The sequence below is a fragment of the Phyllobates terribilis genome, unplaced genomic scaffold (genome assembly GCF_046119375.1).
Source record: "Phyllobates terribilis strain yellow unplaced genomic scaffold, ASM4611937v1 Scaffold_1__5_contigs__length_1240528914, whole genome shotgun sequence".
NCBI lineage: Eukaryota > Metazoa > Chordata > Amphibia > Anura > Dendrobatidae > Phyllobates > Phyllobates terribilis.
Genome location: NW_027362761.1, coordinates 482,206,506 through 482,234,050, shown reverse-complemented (window position 1 = coordinate 482,234,050; position 27,545 = coordinate 482,206,506). Strand labels below are relative to the sequence as shown.

Sequence of the window (27,545 nt, the reverse complement as noted above, 5' to 3'; positions counted from 1 at the left end):
CAGACATTATCGTCACTGTCCCTATTGGGGCTCACAATCTACATTCCCTATCAGTATTGTTACACGCAAACCGCTAGATTCAGATAGGGGCGAGACAGGTTACATGAATTCTTTGGAATCCTGGAGGAACCGTTACTCAGGGCGACCATAGACCATATGCTGCAGCTTCTCTCAGGCACACAGAGGTATTGACCCTCAGGCACAGACACGTAGGTTGTTTCACTTGCTGACCAGACACACTTGACAAGAGTCCTCATAAACGGTAGAACAGTAGCATTTAATAAGAAGCCGCACAGCCCGTGCAAGTTAAGTCTTATGAGCAACAGGCTCCAGTGACAAACAGTACAGTTTCCTTAGCAGCACAGCAGTTCACAGTCTTCCCAGTAGTACAGGACAGCACAGTTCTAATGCAAAGCCACATTAATGAACACAGCATTCCTTACAGCACAGTGAGATGGAGGAGGGGGGAGGATTTGCTGAGGGAGATGATCCCTGTGACACCATTCCTTCCAGTCCTTATCTTTCTGCCTAATAATACTCTGCACTGTTAGTTCAGGCACTCTACCTGACCTGTGCTTAGCTTCACTCCTGACTTGATTCATTTTCACTTGCAGGGGCGCTTCTGTGAAATACAGAACACACACACCACCTTTCTCTTCGGCTCCAGACAGACAGTAAAACAACTTCCCCACAATCCCCCTGGGGCTCTGCTAAAACACTCCTCTTCTCCTGTGACTGTGTTAAGCCCTCTAGTTGCTGGATGCTTCTGGAGCACAACACTTCCTGTCTCTTCTAACACATCCTGTTACTTCTAATAGTTGCTAAATGCTTGTAAAGCAACAGCACTACTTCTGCATGTCACACTCTGCAACAGCACTACTTCTGCATGTCACAGTATGTCTTTGGAGTGTGGGAGGAAACCAGAGAACCCAGATGAAACGCACGCGAACATGGGGAGAACATACAAACTCCTTGCAGATATTGTCCTTGGTGGGATTTGGAGATAACTCACCCAGGGGGGAAATGGGGGGAACTCTGTACCTGGGCCTTTACCTCCTTGGGATGTCACGGCAGTCGGCTTCTGGGCCCGTACCCTAGGGTCACTCTTTAAAAGGGGTTTGTTAACAGTTTTGTCTCGTGACGCCACCTGTGGTTCCCGGTAATGGGTACCAGCGCTGCAGCAGACCTCTGGAGCAGATGTTAGGGCAGCTGGGTTGGTGCAGCTCTCCACAGGCAGAGCACAGCTCCAGGGCAGTATAGGTGCAGATGGTGATGCTGGGCGTTATAGTGCAGGAGCGGTAGCGTGGTAGAAATAACTGACAGAAACAGTGGAGTGCAGTCATCCGAGTTTACTCACAGTTCTTTTTAGGTTCCTCAGGTACACTGTACGGGTGTCAGCCTCCCGCGTCGCACTGCGTTTGCCAGGCAGGGGTTCAGCACTCCCTCAAGTATATCAGAAGCACTTAACGGGACCCCCTTTCTTTATGTTCCTTTCTTAGCCGACTTCCCGCGCTGGGTCTTCTCCCTCCTGCCCTGCGCCCCGCCACACAAAGTCTCGATCGGGTACTCTGAGATCCCTCTGGGCAACTTGAAGTTCCTGGACCTTACTTGGTGCCCTTCACAGCGGCTTAGGTGCGGTTCCGGCAACTGCACTATGGAAGTGCAGAAGCCTCCGGTTTTCCAGCCGAGACCTGGAGTAACACGGCTGGTCCAGGGACCGGTTCCCTTCTTGTGGCCTGATCCCTCTGACTCTTGGCAGATTCGGGCGTACGGGTGCCATCCTGCACTCACCGTACCCCCTGGGATCCCTTTTGTTACTGGAGCCTTTCTCTGCTCCCCTCCTGGGCCTCTCTTACTAGGTCCCACTATGGAGCAGAGCTCCTGAAGAGACTCTGCTCCCCTCCTTTCTCTCACTGAATCCATCTCCGACTCACTAACCACTGTTTCTAAGATGGCTCCCCTTTATATACACCTCCTATTCAAGTGCTCCCCTGGTCTGCATCCTCCACCCACACCCACTACTGGTTCGCTCTCACTTTTGGTTCCCCCCACTCCAGCCAGGGATGGGGCAGCAGAAGAAGTGCATAATGCCCTTCCAGCCGGCCTGGAGTAGTGTAGTGTTGAGTGCAGGTGTTGGGGTCCCGGGCAGTACTCCATCCTTACCTGAGAGAAGGAGATGCCACACCTCTGGGTGAGGTGCAGTACCTCTGTGGCGACTGAACCCTCAGGGGCGCCACATTCCCCTCCGGCAAAACACAGCACGTCCACGGGCTGGAACAGAGTAAAACACGGTATATCACAGACATGAAATTTTTAGAATGCATTCACATATAAGATTATAAACATAACATTTTCTTCCCTTTATGGGAGGCACTTTTTCTTAAACGTTACTGGTTACATTTATCAAAACATTATAAAGCTTTCTTCAAGTATATAAAACATTTTTCTTAAAGTTACAGTGAGTCCCATAACCAGGTGTCCATCTCACTGGTGAAAGTGCAACATGAGCAGCATGAGGGACCCATCCGAAAACCCTCAACATAGGCCCTGGGCGTGGCTGCAGGGCATAGGTGATCAGGTGCTGGACCACGTCTTCGGCCACGCCAAACGGGTTTTTGTTCTGAGGTCTTTGGTTGCAGATATAAAACCAATAGGGGGCAATTTAATAAGTGCAACTATTTACAATGGACAGTTCTCCGGTTATTCACCGTCATAACCTACAGTCTCTATACCCTCACGGGTAACTAAAGGCACATATTACTTTTCAGTTCACACACATAAACAATTTTTCTGTACTGTACCCTTACGGGTAACTATTTTACACAGTGTCCACTCACTTTGACTCAGCAGTGGTGTCCCCGCCTGGGGTATGCCTGGTTCTTGCCGACTGACCCAGCCGGGTCATCAGCCGCAGGCTGCAGGGGCATGTCCTCCTCCTCCTCAACCACACGATACACTTGGAGGGCATACAACCCGCGTTCCCCGTGGAGCCTGGTGTAGGTGACACGGTCACCGGGGTAGAGCTTTCGGTCGGGGTGGCTCGACATCCTGCCAGTTGACAAAAATGTCTCTGTTAAATTGCGGATCCCGGATAAAGCCCCATCCGGCTTCCAGATCAAACTTTACTATTAGTCCCTCCGCACGCGAACTAGGCTGGACAGACTCCGTTTGACGGACGTGGGCTTTGGCGGCCTTGTTCCTGGCCTCCATTTGTTCCCAGCGCACCCGCCGGATGCGCCGTTCCTTTGCCAGCTGCAGGAGCTCCTGTCTGCAGAACTCCTCCCTCTGTAGAGCTTGAGCTTGGGTCTCCTGCGGGAACCCCATCAGGTCCCCCCCCCAGTTGTCCCACCTAAACTCTTCTCCTTCTTGGCGGGCAGCCAGGGGTGTGTGGAGCGGGGAGTAGAGGGAGTTGTTGCTGGTCCTCATACTTTGCGGACCAGTCAAAAGAGGGCGCTCCGTACACCCACTCGGGTGCCAGGGCTGGCGGTTCTGGGAGGGAGCCGAGCAGCAGGTCCGCCGAGTCGGCGCCCGGGGTTGGAGGTTCCGGGCTCAGGAGTTGCTCCAGGGCGTACGCGGCCAGGGACGGTGGGTTCTGCAGGAGGCCCAGGAGCAGGTCGGCGCTTTCAGAAATAACTGACAGAAACAGTGGAGTGCAGTCATCCGAGTTTACTCACAGTTCTTTTTAGGTTCCTCAGGTACACTGTACGGGTGTCAGCCTCCCGCGTCGCACTGCGTTTGCCAGGCAGGGGTTCAGCTCTCCCTCAAGTATATCAGAAGCACTTAACGGGACCCACTTTCTTTATGTTCCTTCCTTAGCCGACTTCCCACGCTGGGTCTTCTCCCTCCTGCCCTGCGCCCCGCCACACAAAGTACCGATCAGGTACTCTGAGATCCCTCTGGGCAACTTGAAGCTCCCGGACCTTACTTGGTGCCCTTCACAGCGGCTTAGGTGAGGTTGTGGCAACTGCACCATGGAAGTGCAGAAGCCTCCGGTTTTCCAGCCGAGACCTGGAGTAACACGGCTGGTACAGGGACCGGTTCCCTTCTTGAGGCCTGATCCCTCTGACTCTTGGCAGACTCGGGCGTACGGGTGCCATCCTGCACTCACCATACCCCCTGGGATCCCTTTTGTTACTGGAGCCTTTCTCCTCTGCTCCCCTCCTGGGCCTCTCTTACTAGGCCCCACTATGGAGCAGAGCTCCTGAAGAGACTCTGCTCCCCTCCTTTCTCTCACTGAATCCACTTCCGACTCACTAACCACTGTTTCTAAGATGGCTCCCCTTTATATATGTGGCGCCCCTGAGGGTTCAGTCGCCACAGATGTACTGCACCTCACCCAGAGGTGTGGTGTCTACTTCTCTCAGGTAAGGAGGGAGTGCTGCCCGGAACCCCAACACCCGCATTCAACACTACACTGCTCCAGGCCGGCTGGAAGGGCAAGATGCAATGTGTTTCCTGCTGAGCCCTGTCCCTGGCTGGAGTGGGGGGAACCAAAGGTAGGGGGAACCAGTAGTGGGTGTGGGTGGAGGATGTAGAGTAGGGGAGCACCATTGTAGGAGGTATATAAAGGGAAGCCATCTTAGGGTGGCAGGTCAGTAAGAGGAGTTAGTGAAGACAATCAGTCAGGGAGCAGAGTCTCTTCAGGAGCTCTGCTCCACAAGTGGGGCCTAGTGATAGAGGTCCAGGAGGGGAGCAGAGGAGGAAGGCTCCGTTCTGTAGATGGGATCCCAGGGGGTAAGGCAAGTGCAGGTCGGCACCGTACGCCCCGAATCTGCCAGGTGTCAGAGGGATCAGGCCGCAAGAAGGGGACCGGCCCCTGGACCAGCCGTGTTACTCCAGGTCTCGGCTGGAAAAACCGGAGGCTTCTGACTTTTATAGTGCAGTTGTCACAGCCTCATCCTAGTCACCGTGAGGGTCAAGTAGGTCCGGGAACTCCAGGTTGCCCAGAGGGACTTCAGAGCACCCGAGCGGGACTGTGAGTGGGGAAGCGCAGGGCAGGAGGGAGAAGACCCAGCGTGAAGTCGGTCAAGGAAAGGAACATAAAAAGCGGGGTTCTGTCAAGCACTCCTGACGCATCTGAGGAAGAGCTGAACCCCTGTTCTGGTGAACGCAGCGCGACGTGGGAGGCTGACACCCGTACAGTGTACCTGTGGAACTTACATAAGAACTGTGAGTAAAAACTCGGATGACTGCACTGCACTGCCTCCGTCAATTATTTCAGCTGCGCCATCCTGCCTGCACTGCAAGCCCCAGCATCACCACCCACCAAACTCCACACTGCCCCGGGGGCCCGCTCCACCTGTGGGGAGCAGAAACACCTCAGCTGCCATCCCATCACCCCCTGGAGGTCTGCAGCAGCGCTGGTAAACCTTACCAGGTACCACAGGTGGCGTCACGAACTATTTACTTTATTTTTATTTTCTATCCAAGTTACAATCCCCTTTTTAGTTGACCGCCCTGGGCCACGGACCGGGACAGCCACTGTGACATACCCCCATAGCCCCACTTTGACATACCCCCATAGCCCCAGCTGCCGAGTGCCCCATTGCCCCGGGGGCGCGTCATATACACCTCCTATTTAAGTGCTCCCTGGTCTGTGTCCTCCATCCACACCCACTACTGGTTCTCCCTCACTTTTGGTTCCCCTCACTCCAGCCAGGGACGGGGCAGCAGAAGAAGTGCATAATGCCCTTCCAGCCGGCCTTGAGTAGTGTAGTGTTGAGTGCAGGTGTTGGGGTCCCGGGCAGTACTCCATCCTTACCTGAGAGAAGGAGATGCCACACCTCTGGGTGAGGTGCAGTACTTCTGTGGCAACTGAACCCTCAGGGGCGCCACAACCCATGACCCCAGGGCTGCAATGCTAACCACTGAGCCACTGTGCTGCCCAATTTTGCATTGCTGTACAGTGTGACGCTTTGCTGTGTGTGACTGGTGTTGAGATGCAGAATAAAACTCACCAGTGTCCAGTGCTGTATTGTTGCCTATAGGAACACTTCTTCTGGGTAGTAACACAGCTACTGTACTGTGTCCTGACAGGTGATGCTGTGCAACGTCAGAACTATGTCAGTGGTCAAATGTCACTTTCAGGCTGTGCAGTAAGGTCCTGACACTGAACAGCAGCTGTCCGGACACCATGTAGGATATAAACCTGTCATTGTGAGGATGGGTGGCCAGCTCCCAGACATGAGAAGATGCAGAGCACAGGGCCGTAGTACACACATGACTGCTCCTACCTCTGGGATGGAACTGTAAATGACAATGAGCATCGCAGCACCAACTCTGGTGCAGTGCAGTCCTCCGGCTGAGATCTGTCGCGCTGGGATCTGCTTTCCCTCTGGAGCACGTCGGCTCCACTCTGCAGCTTGGCGCCAAATCTCTGGCTGCAGCGTCTTCTCCGGTGCACATCCGCACCCTGTGCTCTCTTGGCACCAAAAAGCCCCCTGCAATCCGGCACACAGGGCCTTTATACCCAGAAAACTCTCTGGGTCACATGATCAGGTCCAGCACTCAAAGTCTCTCCTCCTGCAAATCTGCTAGCAACATTTGGCCCCTGCTAGCACAATTCTTTGTTTACTTTCATTTTCAGTTTGTTCCAGCAGAGGGTGGTGTTTGCTTGCAGTTACTTAGTCTCTCTTGTCCATCTCTCTACACCTGGAGGCCCTGGGCAATTGCCCAGTTGTCCATCCCCTAACTCCGGCACTGCTCCTAGGAACGTGCACTTTTTGGGGTAGGAATTGGCAAATCATTCATCTTTTGCAACCATGTATACTTTAGTACTCTACTCTTAGAACCACAGGCTCAAAGTCCATGACTTATGTGATCATGTGAGAACCTGCACTCTGGTAGTTTAATCTGTGGATTTGAACACTATTTGTCTTTAAACACTTCCTGTCATGGCTATTTTTTGTGTTTTTGTTTTTTCTCTGATTCTTCCAAGAGCCGTAACTTTTTTACTTCTCTGTTGACATATATATATATAGGGTGGTCCAAAAGTAGGTGGACAGAAAATAATAACATTTATTTTGATTTATATATAAAATTATATTTACTAACACAAGCATAACATTGACAATTAAATTTTATTCTGAACAATAATACAAAAGCCCTTAAATTTTATCAACGCAGGTGCTCAAACTGTTTTCCATTACAATTTGCACAGCTTTGAAGTCTGCCTCTTACCCTTCGACAAACTTTTTTGCACAAGTCTCTTTGGGTATTAATTTCTTGAAATGCATCTCTTATGTAATTTTTCAAATCACTGACACTTTTTTGGTGTTCGACTATAAACTTTGTCCTTGAGTACTCCCCAAAAGAAAAAATCCATTGGGGTGAAGTCTGGTGAACGCGCCGGCCAATCAAGTGGGCCTCTTCGGCCAATCCATATATTAGGAAATGTTTCATCAAGATACTTGCGGACTACTCTTGAATAATGTGGAGGGGCCCCATCTTGTTGGAAATAAAGGTCATTTGAATTAGGCTGTTGCTGTAACTGGGGAACAACTTGATTCATTAGAATTTCGAGATACTTATCTCCTGTGACTGTTCCATAACCTTCATAACCTTATTACACTTTCTGTCCACCTACTTTTGGACCACCCTGTGTATATATATATATATATATATATATATATATATATATATATACAGTTAGGTCTATATATATTTGGACAGAGACAACATTTTTCTAATTTTGGTTCTAGACATTACCACAATGAATTTTAAACAAAACAATTCAGATGCAGTGGAAGTTCAGACTTTCAGCTTTCATTTGAGGGTATCCACATTAACCCCTTAATAACATCTGACGTACTAATACGCGTCTGTGCCCTGGGACTTAAGAGCCAGACCCGTATTAGTACGTCATCGCGACCGCGCGCGCACACAGGCTGTGCGGGCGCGATCGCCGCCGGGTGTCAGCTGATTGTCACAGCTGACACCCGGTACTATGTGCAGGGAGCGGTCCTGCACCGCTCCCAGCACATTAACCCCTGCGATGCTGCGATCGAAGTCGATCGAAGTCGATCGCGGCATTGCGGGGGCAAGGGGAGGTGATCGCCGATACTCACCTCCTCTTCCGGCTTCCAGCGCAGTCTGCAAAGGCTTCCCGGGTGTTGCCATGACGACCCGATGTCGTCATGACAACATCCGGGTCACCAGACAGCAGGAAGATTGTTTGGACATGCGCAGTGCATCTCCAAACAATCTTCACACTGTGCACCGCTGACAGCCTGCATGGCATAGGGATGGTGCTCCATTCCTATGCCATGCAGGCGATCAGAGAAAAAAAAGTGAAAGTCCCAGAGTGGGACAAAGTAATAAAGTGTATAAACTGTCTGAAAGTGGAAAAAAAAAAAAAAAATTGCAAAAATATTTAAAAAAAATAAAAAAAATAATCCACCAAAAATAAAAATATAATGTACCCATCAATAAATATTATTATAAAAAAAAACAAAAAAAAAACAATAAAAGTACACATATTTGGTATTGCCGCGTCTGGAACAACCTGACCTATAAAACTGTCCCACTAGTTAACCCCTTCAGTGAACATGGTAAAAAAAAAAAAAAAAAAAATGAAGCAAAAAACAATGCTTTATCACCATACCGCCCAACAAAAAGTGGAATAACACGCGATCAAAAAGACGCATATAAATAAAAATGGTACCGCTGAAAACGTCATCTCGTCCCGCAAAAAACAAGCTGCGATACAGCTCCATCAGCCGAAAAATAAAAAAGTTATAGCTCTCAGAATAAAGCGATGCGAGAAAATATTTTTTTCTATAAAATAGCTTTTATTGTGTATAAGCGCCAAAACATAGAAAAATGATACAAATGTGGTACCGCTGTAAATGTACTGACCCGAAGAATAAAGCTACCTCATCAATTTTACCACACGCGGAACAGAATAAAAAAAAAAAAAATTCCTGAATTGTTGGTTTTTGTTTATTCTGCCTCCCAAAAATCGGAATAGAAAGCGATCAAAAAATGTCACGTGCCTGAAAATGGCATCAATAACAACGTCAAGTCATCCCGCAAAAAACGAGCCGTCACATGACTGTCTGCCAAAATCTGGAAAAATTATAGCTCTCAAAATATGGCGATGCAAAAACTAGATTTTACAAAAAATGCGTCTTTTAGTGTGTGACAGCTGTCAGTCATAAAAACCCCATATGATTCTGGCATTGCTGTAATCACACCGACCTGAAGAATAAAGTCGTCTAATCACTTATACCGCACAAGGAACGGCGTCAAAAATAAACTCTGGGGTTAGGATTGGGCTAGGGTTAGGGCTGGGTTTGGGGCTAGGGTTGTGCTGGGGCTAGGGTTGTGCTGGGGCTAGGGTTGTGCTGGGGCTAGGGTTGTGCTGGGGCTAGGGTTGTGCTAGGGCTAGGGTTGTGCTATGGTTAGGGTTGTGCTAGGGTTAGGGCTGGGGTTGGGATTTTTTTCAAAAGTAAGAAAAAAAGATGACGATATCGCGACTAGTGTTGAGCGCAAGTGCTCGCTACTTGAGTTTGCATCGGGTGCTCTGGTATGCATTGAGTATCATGGGTATTTGAGTGACATGCTCGAGTCTCTGCCCCATATGCTTCGCGGCCAAAAAAACTTTACGGGGATTGCCTGCCATGCACGAGCGATCCCCGCATGTTTTTTTTTGGGTGTCTAATAACCGTGAAACATGCGGAGCAGGGACTCGAGCATGTCACTCGAGCACACGCTGTACATGGTGCATACCTGAGTACCCGATGCAAACTCAAGTAGCGAGCACTTGCTCTCAAGAATAATGACAACTTATTCAATATGATGACCTAATGTAAACAAATTCTGTGCCGTACCTCTGGGTTCAAAATGTTCACTATACACCTTAATAAAATCCTTGAGGGGTATAGTTTCCAAAATGGGGACACTTGTGGGGGAGCTCCACTGTTTAGGCACATCACGGGCTCTCCAAACGCAACATGGTGTCCGCTAACGAATTGAATGGAAAATCGGCTCAAATTGTTAGCGGACGCCATGTTGCGTTTGGAGAGCCCATGTGTGCCCAAACATTGGAGCTCCCCCACAAGTGACCCCATTTTGGAAACTAGACCCCCCAAGGCACCTATCTAGATGCATAGCGAGCACTTGGAACCCCCAGGTGCTTCACAAATTGATTCGTAAAAATGAAAAAGTGAAAAAAAAAACACTTTTTCATTTTTATGAATCAATTTGTGAAGCACCTGGGGTTCCAAGTGCTCACTATGAATCTAGATAGGTGCCTTGGGGGGTCTAGTTTCCAAAATGGGGTCACTTGTGGGGGAGCTCCAAAGTTTGGGCACAGAGGGGCTCTCCAAACGCAACATGGTGTCCGCTAATGAATTGAATGGAAAATCGGCTCAAATTGTTAGCGGACGCCATGTTGCGTTTGGAGAGCCCATGTGTGCCCAAACATTGGAGCTCCCCCACAAGTGACCCCATTTTGGAAACTAGACCCCCCAAGGCACCTATCTAGATGCATAGCGAGCACTTGGAACCCCCAGGTGCTTCACAAATTGATTCGTAAAAATGAAAAAGTGAAAAAAAAAACACTTTTTCATTTTTATGAATCAATTTGTGAAGCACCTGGGGTTCCAAGTGCTCACTATGAATCTAGATAGGTGCCTTGGGGGGTCTAGTTTCCAAAATGGGGTCACTTGTGGGGGAGCTCCAAAGTTTGGGCACAGAGGGGCTCTCCAAACGCAACGTGGTGTCCGCTAACAATTTGAGCCAATTTTCCATTCAATTTGTTAGCGGATACCATGTTGCATTTGGAGAGTCCCTGTGTGCCCAAACATTGGAGCTCCCCCACAAGTGACCCCATTTTGGAAACTAGACCCCCCAAGGCACCTATCTAGATGCATAGTGAGCACTTGGAACCCCAGGTGCTTCACAAATTGATTCATAAAAATGAAAAAGTGTTTTTTTTTTCACTTTTTCATTTTTACGAATCAATTTGTGAAGCACCTGGGGGTTCCAAGTGCTCACTATGCATCTAGAAAGGTGCCTTGGGGGGTCTAGTTTCCAAAATGGGGTCACTTGTGGGGGAGCTCCAAAGTTTGGGCACAGAGGGGCTCTCCAAACGCAACGTGGTGTCCGCTAACAATTTGAGCCGATTTTCCATTCAATTTGTTAGCAGATACCATGTTGCATTTGAAGAGTCCCTGTGTGCCCAAACATTGGAGCTCCCCCACAAGTGACCCCATTTTGGAAACTAGACCCCCCAAGGCACCTATCTAGATGCATAGTGAGCACTTGGAACCCCCAGGTGCTTCACAAATTGATTCGTAAAAATGAAAAAGTGTTTTTTTTTTCACTTTTTCATTTTTACGAATCAATTTATGAAGCACCTGGGGGTTCCAAGTGCTCACTATGCATCTAGAAAGGTGCCTTGGGGGGTCTAGTTTCCAAAATGGGGTCACTTGTGGGGGAGCTCCAAAGTTTGGGCACAGAGGGGCTCTCCAAACGCAACGTGGTGTCCGCTAACAATTTGAGCCGATTTTCCATTCAATTTGTTAGCGGATACCATATTGCATTTGGAGAGTCCCTGTGTGCCCAAACATTGGAGCTCCCCCACAAGTGACCCAATTTTGGAAACTAGACCCCCCAAGGCACCTATCTAGATGCATAGTGAGCACTTGGAACCCCAGGTGCTTCACAAATTGATTCATAAAAATGAAAAAGTGTTTTTTTTTTCACTTTTTCATTTTTACGAATCAATTTGTGAAGCACCTGGGGGTTCCAAGTGCTCACTATGCATCTAGAAAGGTGCCTTGGGGGGTCTAGTTTCCAAAATGGGGTCACTTGTGGGGGAGCTCCAAAGTTTGGGCACAGAGGGGCTCTCCAAACGCAACGTGGTGTCCACTAACAATTTGAGCCGATTTTCCATTCAATTTGTTAGCGGATACCATGTTGCATTTGGAGAGTCCCTGTGTGCCCAAACATTGGAGCTCCCCCACAAGTGACCCCATTTTGGAAACTAGACCCCCAAAGGCACCTATCTAGATGCATAGTGAGCACTTGGAACCCCCAGGTGCTTCACAAATTGATTCGTAAAAATGAAAAAGTGTTTTTTGTTTCACTTTTTCATTTTTACGAATCAATTTGTGAAGCACCTGGGGGTTCCAAGTGCTCACTATGCCTCTAGAAAGGTGCCTTGGGGGGTCTAGTTTCCAAAATGGGGTCACTTGTGGGGGAGCTCCAAAGTTTGGGCACACAGGGGCTCTCCAAACACAACATGGCGTCCGCTAATTATTCAAGCAAATTTTACAATCAAAAAGTCAAATGGCGCTCCTTCTGTTCCGAGCCCTGCCGTGCGCCCAAACAGTGTTTTTTCCCCAAATATTGGGTATCTGCGTGCCCAGGGGAAATTGCACAACAAATTTTGGGGTCCATTTTTTCTTGTTACCCCTGTGAAAATAAAAAAAAATTGGGTCTAAAGTAACATTTTTGTGAAAAAAGTTAAATGTTCATTTTTTTCTTCCACATTCAAAAAATTCCTGTGAAGCACCTGAAGGGTTAATAAAGTTCTTGAATGTGGTTTTGAGCACCTTGAGGGGTGCAGTTTTTAGAATGGTGTCACTTTTGGGTATTTTCTGTCATAAAGACCTCTCAAAGTGACTTCAAATGTGATGTGGTCCCTAAAAAATGGTTTTGTAAATTTTGTTGGAAAAATGAGAAATCGCTGGTCAACTTTTAACCCTTATAGCTCCCTAACAAAAAAAAATTTTGGTTCCAAAATTGTGCTGATGTAAAGTAGACATGTGGGAAATGTTATTTATTAACTCTTTTGTGTGACATATCTCTCTGATTTCAGGGCTTAAAAATTCAAATTTTGAAAATTGCAAAATTTTCAAAATTTTCGCCAAATTTCCGTTTTTTTCACAAATAAACGCAAGTGATATCGAAGAAATTTTTCCACAATCATGAAGTACAATATGTCACGAAAAAATAATCTCAGAATCAGGGGGATCCGTTGAAGCGTTCCAGAGTAATTACCTCATAAAGTGACAGTGGTCAGAATTGTAAAAATTGGCCTGGTCATTAACGTGCAAACCACCCTCGGGGCTTAAGGGGTTAAAATTGGTGTTTTTAAAGGGACCAAAAGTAATTGGACAATTGACTCCAAAGCTATTTCATGGACAGGTGTGGGCATTCCCTTCGTTATGCCATTCTCAATTAAGCAGATAAAAGGCCTGGAGTTGATTTGAGGTGGTGCTTGCATTTGGAAGGTTTTGCTGTGAAGTAAACATGCGGTCAAAGGAGCTCTCCATGCAGGTCCTTAAGCTGCAAAAAACAGAAAAAACCCATCCGATAAATTGCTACAATATTAGGAGTGGCAAAATATACAGTTTGGTACATCCTGAGAAAGAAAGAAAGCACTGGTGAACTCATCAGTGCAAAAAGACCTGGGCGCCCACGGAAGACAACAGTGGTGGATGATCACAGAATAATCTCCATGGTAAAGAGAAACCCCTTCCCAACAGCCAACCAAGTGAACAACACTCTCCAGGAGGAAGATATATCAATATCCAAATCTACCATAAAGAGAAGACTGCATGAAAGTAAATACAGAGGGTTCACTGCACGGTGCAAGCCACTCATAAGCATCAAGAATAAAAAGGCTAGACTGGACTTTGCTAAAAAAACATCTAAAAAATCCAGCACAGTTCTGGAAGAACATTCTTTGGACAGATGAAACCAAGATCAACCTCTACCAGAATGATGGAAAGAGAAAAGTATGGCGAAGGCGTGGTACAGCTCATGATCCAAAGCATACCACATCATCTGTAAAACACGGCGGAGGCAGTGTGATGACTTGGGCATGCATGGCTGCCAGTGGCACTGGGTCACTAGTGTTTATTGATGATGTGACACAGGACAGAAGCAGCCGAATGAATTCTGATGTATTCAGAGCCATATTGTGTGCTCAGATCCAGCCAAATACAGCCAAACTGATTGGTCGTCGTTTCATACTACAGATGGACAATGACCAAAAACATAAAGCCAAAGCAACCAAGGAGTTTATTAAAGCAAAGAAGTGGAATATTCTTGAATGGCCAAGTCAGTCACCTGATCTCAACCCAATTGAGCATGCATTTCACTTGTTAAAGACTAAACTACAGACAGAAAGGCCCACAAACAAATAGCAACTGAAAACCACCGCAGTGAAGGCCTGGCAGAGCATCAAAAAGGAGGAAACACAGCGTCTGGTGATGTCCATGAGTTCAAGACTTCAGGCAGTCATTGCTAACAAAGAGTTTTCAACCAAGTACTAGAAATGAACATTTTATTTACAATTATTTAATCTGTCCAATTACTTTTGGTCCCTTTAAAAACAGGGTGGCACATGTTAAGGAGCTGAAACTCCTAAACCCTTCATCCAATTTTAATGTGGATACCCTCAAATGAAAGCTGAAAGTCTGAACTTCAACTGCATCTGAATTGTTTTGTTTAAAATCCATTGTGGTAATGTCTAGAACCAAAATTAGAAAAATGTTGTCTCTGTCCAAATATATATGGACCTAACTGTATATATATACAGTACAGACCAAAAGTTTGGACACACCTTCTCATTTAAAGATTTTTCTGTATTTTCATGACTATGAAAATTGTACATTCACACTGAAGGCATCAAAACTATGAATTAACACATGTGGAATTATATACTTAACAAAAAAGTGTGAAACAACTGAAAATATGTCTTATATTCTAGGTTCTTCAAAGTAGCCACCTTTTGCTTTGATGACTGCTTTGCACACTCTTGGCATTCTCTTGATGAGCTTCAAGAGGTAGTCACTGGAAATGGTCTTCCAACAATCTTGAAGGAGTTCCCAGAGATGCTTAGCACTTGTTGGCCCTTTTGCCTTCACTCTGCGGTCCAGCTCACCCCAAACCATCTCGATTGGGTTCAGGTCTGGTGACTGTGGAGGCCAGGTAATCTGGCGTAGCACCCCATCACTCTCTCTCTTGGTCAAATAGCCCTTACACATCCTGGAGGTGTGTTTAGGGTCATTGCCCTGTTGAAAAATAAATGATGGTCCAACTAAACGCAAACCGGATGGAATAGCATGCCGCTGCAAGATGCTGTGGTAGCCATGCTGGTTCAGTATGCCTTCAATTTTGAATAAATCCCCAACAGTGTCACGAGCAAAGCACCCCCACACCATCACACCTACTCCTCCATGCTTCATGGTGGGAACCAGGCATGTAGAGTCCATCCGTTCACCTTTTCTGCGTCGCACAAAGACACGGTGGTTGGAACCAAAGATCTCAAATTTGGACTCATCAGGCCAAAGCACAGATTTCCACTGGTCTATTGTCCATTCCTTGTGTTCTTTAGCCCAAACAAGTCTCTTCTGCTTGTTGCCTGTCCTTAGCAGTGGTTTCCTAGCAGCTATTTTACCATGAAGGCCTGCTGCACAAAGTCTCCTCTTAACAGTTGTTGAAGAGATGTGTCTGCTGCTAGAACTCTGTGTGGCATTGACCTGGTCTCTAATCTGAGCTGCTATTAACCTGCGATTTTTGAGGCTGGTGACTCGGATAAACTTATCCTCAGAAGCAGAGGTGACTCTTGGTCTTCCTTTCCTGGGGCGGTCCTCATGTGATTCAGTTTCCTTGTAGCGCTTGATGGTTTTTGCAACTGCACTTGGGGACACATTCAAAGTTTTCCCAATTTTTCGGACTGACTGACCTTCATTTCTTAAAGTAATGATGGCCACTCGTTTTTCTTTACTTAGCTGCTTTTTTCTTGCCATAATACAAATTCTAACAGTCTATTCAGCAGGACTATCAGCTGTGTATCCACCAGACTTCTGCACAACACAACTGATGGTCCCAACCCCATTTATAAGGCAAGAAATCCCACTTGTTAAACCTGACAGGGCACACCTGTGAAGTGAAAACCATTTCCGTTGACTAACTCTTGAAGCTCATCAAGAGAATGCCAAGAGTGTGCAAAGCAGTCATCAAAGCAAAAGGTGGCTACTTTGAAGAACCTAGAATATAAGACATATTTTCAGTTGTTTCACACTTTTTTGTTAAGTATATAATTCCACATGTGTTAATTCATAGTTTTGATGCCTTCAGTGTGAATGTACAATTTTCAAAGTCATGAAAATACTGAAAAATCTTTAAATGAGAAGGTGTGTCCAAACTTTTGGTCTGTACTGTATATATATATATATATATATATATATATATATATATATGTATATATACACACATACATGATGTGTCAGCACACTGTGATTAATGAATACATGAACTCCAGCATTGCTTACTAAACGTTTTTTGATCAAAGAGTGGAATCCAATTTGCCAAACCAAACCTCATCTGGATGGGGAGTGAAAGGAAAGCAGAGGTAGCTCACAATTAAAACCTTGTCTGGGAAAGATGGGTGGATAAGGGTGCTGAGCCCTGGCGGGGGCCACACCCACTGTTATGTACTACAAAAAAAGCCATATGAGGCCTTGTTTTTGCTGGAAAAGTTGTACTTATGAATGACACTGTTCATTTACCATGTTCACTATACTGTAAAAATGAACTGAAAAAATGATTCTCCTGGTCAGTATGATTACTGAGATACCAAATATGCATAGTTTTTTTTATTCAACTGGCACAAAAAAAAATTCAGAAATTTGTAAAAAAAAATTTAAATAACTTTATATTTTGATAGATCAGACTTTTACGGACATACTGATACCATATATGTGGATTTAATTTTTTTTATTTCTTTATTTTTACTAGGGGAAAAAGGGTGGTGTTTTGAACTTTCATATGTATATATATATACAGTACAGACCAAAAGTTTGGACACACCTTCTCATTTAAAGATTTTTCTGTATTTCATGACTATGAAAATTGTACATTCACACTGAAGGCATCAAAACTATGAATTGACACATGTGGAATTATATACTTAACAAAAAAATGTGAAAGAACTGAAAATATGTCTTATATTCTAGGTTCTTCAAAGTAGCCACATTTTGCTTTGATGACTGCTTTGCACACTCTTGGCATTCTCTTGATGAGCTTCAAGAGGTAGTCACCGGAAATGGTTTTCACTTCACAGGTGTGCCCTGTAAGGTTTAATAAGTGGGATTTCTTGTCTACTAAATGGGATTGGGACCATCAGTTGTGTTGTGCAGAAGTCAGGTGGATACACAGCTGATAGTCCTACTGAATAGACTGTTAGAATTTGTATTATGGCAAGAAAAAAGCAGCTAAGTAAAGAAAAACGAGTGGCCATCATTACTTTAAGAAATGAAGGTCAGTCAGTCCGAAAAATTGGGCAAACTTTGAAAGTGTCCCCAAGTGGTGACTACCTCTTGAAGCTCATCAAGAGAATGCCAATGTGTCTGCCGCTAGAACTCAGTGTGACATTGACCTGGTCTCTAATCTAAGCTGCTGTTAACCTGCGATTTCTGAGGCTGGTGACTTGGATAAACTTATCCTCAGAAGCAGAGGTGACTCTTGGTCTTTCTTTCCTGGGGCGGTCCTCATGTGAGCCAGTTTCTTTGTAGTGCTTGATGGTTTTTGCAACTGCACTTGGGGACACTTTCAAAGTTTGCCCAATTTTTCGGACTGACTGACCTTCATTTCTTAAAGTAATGATGGCCACTCGTTTTTCTTTACTTAGCTGCTTTTTTCTTGCCATAATACAAATTCTAACAGTCTATTCAGTAGGACTATCAGCTGTGTATCCACCTGACTTCTGCACAACACAACTGATGGTCCCAATCCCATTTAGTAGACAAGAAATCCCACTTATTAAACCTTACAGGGCACACCTGTGAAGTGAAAACCATTTCCGGTGACTACCTCTTGAAGCTCATCAAGAGAATGCCAAGAGTGTGCAAAGCAGTCATCAAAGCAAAAGGTGCCTATTTTGAAGAACCTAGAATATAAGACATATTTTCAGTTGTTTCACACATTTTTGTTAAGTATATAATTCCACATGTGTTAATTCATAGTTTTGATGCTTTCAGTGTGAATGTACAATTTTCAAAGTCATGAAAATACAGAAAAATCTTTAAATGAGAAGGTGTGTCCAAACTTTTGGTCTGTACTGTACATATGTATTATTATTTTTTAAATATTATTGAAAACATTTTTTTCACTGTACTTGTTAGTCCCTTTAGGGCACTTGAACCTACGATCATCTGATCGCTTGTGCTATATACAGCAATGCTACAGTACTGCTGTGTATAGCATAAATTTATGGTCTGCTATGAGCACCAGCCAGATGCTGGTGTTCGCAGCAGCAATGTCATGACAGGCACAAGGGTCTTCAGCAGACCCTTGTCCTTTGAGCAGAACTAGGTATGAAAGGACCTGGGTGATTGCTCATTTCAATTTCTATCCCAGTCTCCTCCTCTGTCTATATATTTGATGTGACACTAAAGTGACACTGCTGTGCTTGACTGATGTATTGAGGGAAATATAGGATTAGTTTTTCATATCAAACTATATAGGAATGAAGAAATCATGTTCTTGAACATCCTGACCATACCTGAATCAGAATTCAAACAAGAATGTAGGAGGATTATACAATGTTGTGAAGTTCTACTGGTTCTTGCACATCTTTGGTACTAGGTCAGAAAATTTTCAGAATTGGAAAATAATTACTTTTTCTCTAAACAAAGAAACTCAGTGACTTACCTAAAAAGGCAATACTTGCATCGTCTAATATCTCCTTCATGACTAGGAACTGGAGGTTGGGAAGAGCCTGAAATTGTTCCATAATCAGTTTGGCAGCACGAGCCATTCCTGGCCCTAGAGGCAACCACAATTTCTCCAGATAAATCAGGGATCCCAGTGATACAGCTGAAAACAAAAGATATATATATACTTATTGTTACAAAATTAATGGATGGAGATATGAAAGTATGAAACTGTTCATCACAAAAATAATAAGCAAAACTAATGCAAAGCTGATGGTTTTAAAGGTGTTATTTGATCTAAAACTGCAGTCTATGTGACTGCAGACTTGTGAAGCCTCAATCACGCGTACTGCACATTGTGAGGACTCTTCAGTGCCGGGAACAGCGGTCATGTGACCACAAGTATATGATATGCATACTCCCGGCCACAACTGACTAGACTGTTTCTGGCCTTCTCAATACGCTTGTATTAAGCGAGGCCACATCTAGTCAGCATGTGACTGCATGTATGCAAATCACATACTTACAGTCACATGACCGCTGTTCTTGTCGGCAGCACTGGAGTGTCCTCACAGAGCGTATTGCCCCCATAGTGTGACTTCAGACATGTAGTTTTAGACCAGCCTTCCCCTTTAATGTTTTAAAGGGGTTATCACATAAAAATGACAGGCTACATTTACCAAGGATTTTATGCCCTTTTTAGGTGTAAACTCCACCAATTTGTGAAGCTAGTCACTATTCATGGACAAGCCGTGAGGCTGGGTAGTCAAGAGGTCCGGGGTCAGATACCAAGAGGGCTCGTTATAAACAAAGCGGTAAGGCAGAGGCGTAGTCAGGTCACAGTCCTGGGTCAGAGTTCCAGGAAGGTAGCGGATCAAGAAAAAAGTGCAAGGCAAGACGGATGGTTAAAGGCAAGTTCCAAGGTCGGGTACCAAAGATCAAAATACAGGAACACAGAGTACAGAGCAAGCACACAACACTTGAGCTAAGCTAGAACTGGCAGTAATTGGAGCCCGAGAGCCAGTTAAGTAGCATGGTAATTACACCGAACAAAAGACACATGGAAGAAACCCCGACACTCCCCGGCCATGATTGGATGGCTGAACTTTACTCAACACACTGACAGCTCAGCACGCCCCAGCCTCCAATTGGACAGTTGAGCAGTCCATCACCATACTGACAGCTCAGGACGCCCCAGCCTCCAATTGGACAGGTGAGCAACCCATCATCATACTGACTGCATGCCATTGCCCTAGATTGGACGACTGAACTGTCACCCACTGTGTAGAGACACATCTATAGGTGGAATAGTGACACAAAGAAGTCGCAAAAAAATTTGGGGGGGGGGGGTGGTAGAGATCTGTGTTCACTGAGTTTGAGGAGGTTTTGAATAGAGAAAAACTGAGCGAGAACTCTCCAAATCTTCCTCGAAAACTGGAAACTCCTCAAAAACTTGGAGTTTCTGCTCAGTTTTTACTCCGAAAACTGCAAAAAGCCTCCGTGTGCACATAGCATTGGACAGTCCCAAGTGCTTCAAACTTATGCTTTACATTAACCCTTGCTTCAGAAATCCTTTGCACTCAACTGTTATTTCAGTTGGAAGTTGTGACTGCAATGTAAGGTAATATTCTGCATTTAATACATAAATGGGCCACGTTTGCCAAAACAAAAGCTGCTTTTTTTTGTTATACTATTTTATACTGTAACATATTTAATGATGGAAAACCGACAACCCCATTATTATAAGTGGCATCTAGCATGTGATGCGTAACTTCACCAGTGAATCTTTTTTCACCTGTTTAAATAAAAGTTAGAAACATGAAATATCTTATCATAGGAAGAGCTGATGGGGAGGGAAAAATGACTCCTGCAAAATCCCTTTAAATTGACACGAAAATAAAGTAGAACTATTGCACAAAAGATGCGCTGTAATGTGCTTGCTACATTTTTCAATTCTTTTGCAAAGTAAGTAGACTACGATACAACTTTCAAACCAGTATGTATACCGAACATTTCAGCAGTCTCTGTTCCAACAATTATATGTCGATCCAAATTTAGAATTTTCAGAGATGTAAAATTCTTCATTGTTGCAGCTGTTGGAGAAAATATAGAAGTAATTAATAATTTATAAATTTCTACAGTATCGACAGTGTAAACATTGATAGTTCTTTGCTGAGTTTTTGACTAATTTTTTTTACATGCTTATTAACAGTTACATTGCTGGGATGGCACAGGCGTTGGATGAATTTAAAGTGGTTTTCTGGTTTGGATTCTGCAATTCTCTGTTAGTATACATTCACACATTGTGCCTATTTTTACATCTGTGTAAAACAGACCATTTTCTTTCTTATTCCACCTGTATGAAATATGTCTTTTTTATTATTTATGCTTCTTCTATTTTTCTTAGAAACTTGCACCATACCTGTTTTTTCATTATATCTGGGCACTTGCTCCTTTTCATCATGGCGCTGCCTTGGTCACTATCGTGCCCAGTTGTCTTCTGGTGCCTTGTGCGATCACTTGATTGCTCAACTTCCAGTTTCTGATGACACGACCTTATAAACCTCCTACTCACCCTCCACCACTTGCCCCCGAATTAAGTTAGGTCGAAACGCGCATTTGGGTCAGAATTGGAGGTTGATACAATTTACTCCTCAATTATTATAAGCGGTTAGTACTGCACCTTTTCTATTATGCATATGATAATATAATAATTACGTCTAACACTGTGTATCATGTTGTATCAATTTTATGTCTCTTTTTCTATGCATTGAATATATTATTGTACCATGTTCATTATGCAATCTAGTGACTATTTTGGTTAATCATATTCCTTTTATTATGGCTTACTTTGAATCAGCCTCATTCCTCATCCTCCTTTTTTATTTATGCATATATACTGTATATATATATATATATATATATATATATGTATATATATATATTGTGTTTTCAGAATTATATATTTTATTTTAACTTTGCATGTTGTGTTAATTATTGTGTTATTTATTAATAAACTATTAATTAAATTATATAAATGTCGTATCTGTCTATTAATCAGAATTTTTTTCTTTTATCCATTGACACTTATGTTTGGATAAGTAGAAAACAGAAGAAACACAGATGGAACTGTAAAGTACACAGTATGTGTTTTGTTTTTCATCTGTGTCTCACGGATCTCCATAGACTTTTATAGCCGGATATGATCCGCAAAACAGATAAGAATGGGACATGATATGTCTCACAAATCATAGACATGGATCTATTTTTTTAAAACAGATGTCTTTATGAATCACTGAGAGTCAATGGGTCTGTGTGCTGTCTGTTTAATTAACAGCAAATGTGTGAATGTAGCCTAAAGTTTCATTCTTGCTGAAAAGATAATGAAAACACTAGTTTTCCTTGCAGAAAAGCATTCCTTGGATTTCTTACTAGTGAGGGGTTAGGAAAGGTGCTTTCAAAACATGAAAACCTTAGCTGTTTGATTTTTTTCTGTTTGGCTCAACCATTGGTCAGTATAGAATTAAAGAGGTTTTCTCATAAAATACTTTAATCCACTGGCTAAGTAATAACTGCATGATTGTTGGGGGTCTGATGAATAGGACCCATATCAATCCCAAGAACAAGGTTCTCTAAATTCTCTGTGTGAATGGATTGTGTGACCACAAGGGTTCGGGTCCATCGAGTTTGGCCAAACTTTATAAAAAGTTTGATTCGGGTACCAGAACGGTACCCAAACTTGATCCCAAACCCCATTCAAGTGAATGGGGGCCCTGAACATCCGGTCGTTCCCACACTGTCCTCTGTGTTACAGTGTGGGAAACACCGGCTCTGAGATGGGGTTAACCTCACTGAAGTCACCGCCGCTCCTGGCGCTGGGTATAGCGGATCGCTGCAAGTTCCCACGTTGTCACACCAAGGACAACGTGTGAGCCAGCAGCTGTCACCGGCGGTGACATGGTTAGGCTAGTCAGACACCAGCTGATGACTACTACTGTCATCAGCGTCACCTGCTCTCGCTGATAGCAGTGAGAGCAGGCGATGCTGATGAAAGTATTCATCAGCCAGCACCTGTGCATAGCTGTAGCTTTGCTGCTATCCACAGGCACTGGAGATAAAGAAGAAGATAGACGTGGATTACTTTGTTGAATCATTTTATTAATAAATGGATGTATGAGGGCTAGAGTGGGGGAGTCTTTATTCAAATAAAGTTTTTTTTCTGTGTGTGTTTATTCACTTTTATTACTGGGTTGCACTGGTATGGTGATAATCGGGGTAATGGAATTCTGGGATTGATGTCAGCTGTGTAATGTCCGCTGACATCAAGCCCATGGGTTAGTAATGGAGAGGCGTCTATGAGACACCGCCATTAATAACCGATTAAGTAAAAAAGAGAAGAAAACACACAGAAAAAAAAATCTTTATTTAAAAAAAAAACCTCCCCAACAATTTCCCTCTTTTCCCCATTTATTAAAAAAATAAATAAATAAAAAATAATCCACAGGGTCTGCCATTATCCATAATACGGAGGTCCCACAACAATCCCAGTCTTCTTCATTTAGTGTATGGAGCTCCATTCAGAGAATGCAGCTCCATAGACTGCAGCAGCAGCCACTGCCGGGTCTTGCACTGCGCTCTGCGAGACCCGGCTGCTGTGAACTGAGATGAGGTTATCTCAGTTCATAGCGGCCGGTTTTCACAAGGGCAGTGCGAGTGACGGACTAATCAGCGACTGCGATGCAGGCACTCGGCACTCATTAATCCGGCGCTCGCGCTGTCCTTGTGAAAACCGGCAGCTGTGAACTGAAGTGACGTCAGTAAGGTTACCTCAGTTCACAGCGGCGTTGCCCTTGTGAGAATCGGCCACTGTGAACTAAGATAACCTTACTGATGTCACCTCAGTTCACAGCAGCTTAGTACAGCATCAGACCCGGCAGTGGCTGCTGCTCCAGTCTATGGAGCTGTGTTCTCTGAACGGAGCTCCATAGCCTGAATGAAGAAGACTGGGATTATCATGGGACTTCCGTATTATAGATTACGGTGGACCCTGTAGATTTTTTTTTTATTATTTTTTTAATAAATGGGGGAAAAAGGGAAATTGTTAGGGAGGTTTTTTTTTTTCAAATAAAGATTTTTTTCTGCGTGTTTTCTTCTTTTTTTTACTGGTGTCTGGTACGGACCCCAAACTTTACCGTTCAGGTTTGCCCATCACTAGTGACCACCACTACTGCTCCTTTCACTTTAGGCTGTCACCTTCAGGATCAGTGGGGCCCCTGAACTCAGAACCCTACCTATTATACATTTATCACACATTTTGAGGATATATGATAAATGTATTTAGTGGGAAAACCCCTTTAAACCCTTTACAATCATACAATGCAACTTTACGCCATATGGTCACAGAATGTGTATTGTACCACATCCAGCATGTGCTTGTAACAGCAGTGACCAGAGCTAGCTCCAATCACAGGTGTTTAACAAATTAGATGCCACTGTCAATACGTAGTGACATATATAATAAAAGTAAAATGTTATTTATACTGGGGGGTAAACTCTGTGAAAAAAAGTCATTACACTATCTTAATAAAAAAATAATAAAAACTAATAAATGACTTGTGTGTCCAAAAATGGTACCACTGAAAATATTACTTGTCCCAGTAAAAAGCTATGAAGCTATGGCAAAAGTAATAAAAAAAGCATTACTTGAAAAATGCTTTTACTGTGTAGTAAAATTTAAAAATAAATCCACATAAAAACAAAACTACTATACATATATCAAGCATTGCTATAAAACCGTACAGAATTGTATTTTTTTATTATTACCCTGGCATGTCAGAGTGATGAGACTTATAAGCCATGTATGCTCCTCTGGGTAATTAAATATGCAAATTGTCTCTTCAGAGAGGAAGAGGACTATAACTCTAGCGCCACTTATTAGAAGCAGCGATCTTAAAAGTCAATATCGTCTCTTTAATGAGCCTGGTAATATGAAATAGCATAAAAGCCAAACCAGAATCTCAATTTGCAGACACGGTATATCAGGGTGTTGGCCCTCCTCAGTGCAAAAAACAGTATGAGATTTGATTTGGCTAGGTATGAGGTGCTAGACTGCGGGCTAAGGGGTAACGTTTTTGCTTGTGGAGAGTGACAAGCCAAGCCTGGCATGTCAGAGTGAGGAGACTTCTAAGCCATGCATGCTGCTCTGGGAAATCAGATCTTATACTTTGCACTGATGAGGGGCAGCACCCAGAAGCACAGTGTCTGCAAATTGAGATTCTGGTTTGCTGTTATCCTAAGTCATGTGACAAGGCTCGTTAAAGAGTCGATATTAACTTTAAGGATTGCTACTTCCAATAAGTGTCACTAAATTTCTAGTCCTCTTCCTCTGTGAAGAAGCAATTTGCATATATATTCTGAAATGGAAAGGGAAAAGAAAAAAAAACAGCTCACCACCATGAACCAGCTGGGTGTCTCCGTGATCCGTGATCAGCGCTGCTGCTTGTGCCCAGTAGACAGGTAAGGGGAAAGACGATGATCCAGCTCCACAGACTCCAATAGTAAAAACAATTGTCTTTTATTTAGAATTTTCTAAAAATATCCAGATGGCGATAATGTAACTCCAGCTGATGGAAGAACAATACTAGAAGGGAATCACAGGGGCACCAAGGAGGGGTGCGCCACCAGACGCGTTTTGAGCAAAGACCGCTCTTAAACTTCATACCAAGTTTAAGAGCGGTCTTCGCTCGAAACGTGTCTGGTAGGGCACCCCTCCTTGGTGCCCCTGTGATTCCCTTCTAGCATTGTTCTTCCATCAGCTGGAGTTACATTATCGCCATCTGGATATTTTTAGAAAATTCTAAATAAAAGACATTTGTTTTTACTATTGGAGTCTGTGGAGCTGGATCATCATATGTATTCTGACCCCAAAATGGTACAAAACGTTTGCTGTTAATAAAGACCACAATAGGCCAGGCCTAAAGGGGTTAAACCCAGCACACCTTTAAATTAATAAACATGTTAATTAAAAAAAGCTTTATTACAGGGACTTCATGTTAAATTATTGTTATCATTATGATTGAGAAGTATTACCAAGGACAGTCATATTGTCTTCACGAAGTAAAGATCCAAAGAAGCTCAGTTCTTTCAGCTTCTTACATCCAGAGAGGGAGCTCATCAGACCATCAAAATCTGCATAGTATTTTAATGATAAGTGCAGGATCTCCAAATCTGCAAAGTTTTTAATGAATGGAACTGGAAATAAAAGTATATATTCATACACTGGGAATTGCATGTCTTATCTAGTGATTCAATAATATAACTTTTTGTCCATGGGAAATGTCTTTAATAATGCCCACAACACAGCGCCAATAGTTGAGTGTTCTCACTAATTGCATGTATGCTGAAATCAGCTTTGCAAGTAATTTGGTACATGTTGTAGTTGTTTCACATTAGGCCATGGTAGTTAAAGGGAGTTTGTCATCCACAATAAGTACTTAAATTTAGCCTATAGTCATATGGGGGACTTAGCCCCTTTATGGTGTAACCAAACCTTTGTTGTAGTACTCGTTGCCTTTGTTGTGCCTAAAAGGCATTCAGTTTAGCAAGGCTAAGAGATGTGTTGCCCCTCAAGCAGCAAGGCCAAGTGATCCAGATTACCAAAAAGAGCCGGGCTGCCCATCACTAGTAACAGCAGGACACAATATACCTTTCTTATTAACCTCCACCTTCTCCTCATCTCTCTGTAGCCAGTATCAAAGGGACGAGCAGCCGCTGTTAGAACTCTCCTGTTAGGTTTTTTTTAGTTTGCTGGTCACATGACCATTTTTGCCTATTTAATCCGGCTCCGCCCTCCTGGTCTTGCTGGACTTCATTGTATTTACTACTCTTGAGCTAGCTTGGTGCTCTGTTGCCGTTCTCTGTTAGTTTTGCTAGGTCTTCCGACCTCTATGCTTTTTGTTGTGTGTTTGTCTTTGACTGCTACTATTTCTGCTAGGAGGTGTCCAACTTATCCCAGTCCCTAGTTCTTGTAGGGATCCCTCCCTCACATCTATAGGTCTTCGTTCAGACTAGCCGAGGACTTTAGCGGGTCTGATCGCAGGATCAGGTTCCCCGTTACATCGTAGGGATCTAGTTTAGTTCTATTGTAGGGACAGTTCTCCTGTCTTTCCTTAGTCCCTGTAGCAGATCATAACAGCCGCAGCAGAGAGGTCTGAGAGCATGTGTGCCGGCTCCTACTGTTACACTATATGCGGCCATACCCGAGGATTCTTTTCATGTACAGCTCACAGTGGGTCATGATTACTGAGGGGCAGAATAGTGCACCATATCTCTTGGCCGTGACAAGGCTGCAGGGAGAGGCCTAATTTTCATATCAAAATCAATATTTTTTTTAGGCACAATAAAGGCAGTATTTACTTCAGCAACCAAAGAAGACAATGTTCTATTATAATGACGCTGAGTAGTGATGAGCGAGCGAGCTGATCGAGTATTTTCGGCGTGCTCGACAACTATGTTCAAGTCGCCGCGGCTGCATGTATCACGGCTGTTAGACAGCTGCGACACATGCAAGGATTGCCTATTTGTTAGGCAATCCCTGTATGTGTCGCAGCTGTCTAACTGCCGTGACTAGTGTTGAGCATTCCAATACTGAAATATCCGGTATCGGCCGATATTCGCGGTATCGGAATTCCGATACTTAATTCCGATACTTTTGCAATATCGTATACCGGAATCGGAAGTTCCCATAATGCAATGAGCCATTTTCATTTTATTCAGCCAATGAGGATCCTAAGAAGTGTGGGCACATCCTGTTAGGCATGTAGGCATCTTAACTAATGGCATGGCTGTGATTGGCTGCTGAAATGATGTCAT

The 27,545-nt window shown here is 44.0% G+C and overlaps 1 protein-coding gene across 3 annotated transcripts in view; it reads right to left on the bottom strand.

Annotated features, from left to right (window-relative positions):
• Positions 1-27,545, bottom strand: part of LOC141265877 (baculoviral IAP repeat-containing protein 1-like) — a 220,595-nt gene that overhangs the window by 12,496 nt on the left and 180,554 nt on the right. For all 3 annotated transcript variants that reach the window (XM_073679547.1, XM_073679538.1, XM_073679555.1), the window contains 3 exons: positions 25,764-25,925; positions 20,681-20,767; positions 18,673-18,837 (listed from right to left, as the gene is read on the bottom strand). In XM_073679547.1, the coding sequence (XP_073535648.1) occupies positions 18,673-18,837; positions 20,681-20,767; positions 25,764-25,925 (414 nt within the window). The remainder of the gene's footprint in view (positions 1-18,672; positions 18,838-20,680; positions 20,768-25,763; positions 25,926-27,545) is intronic.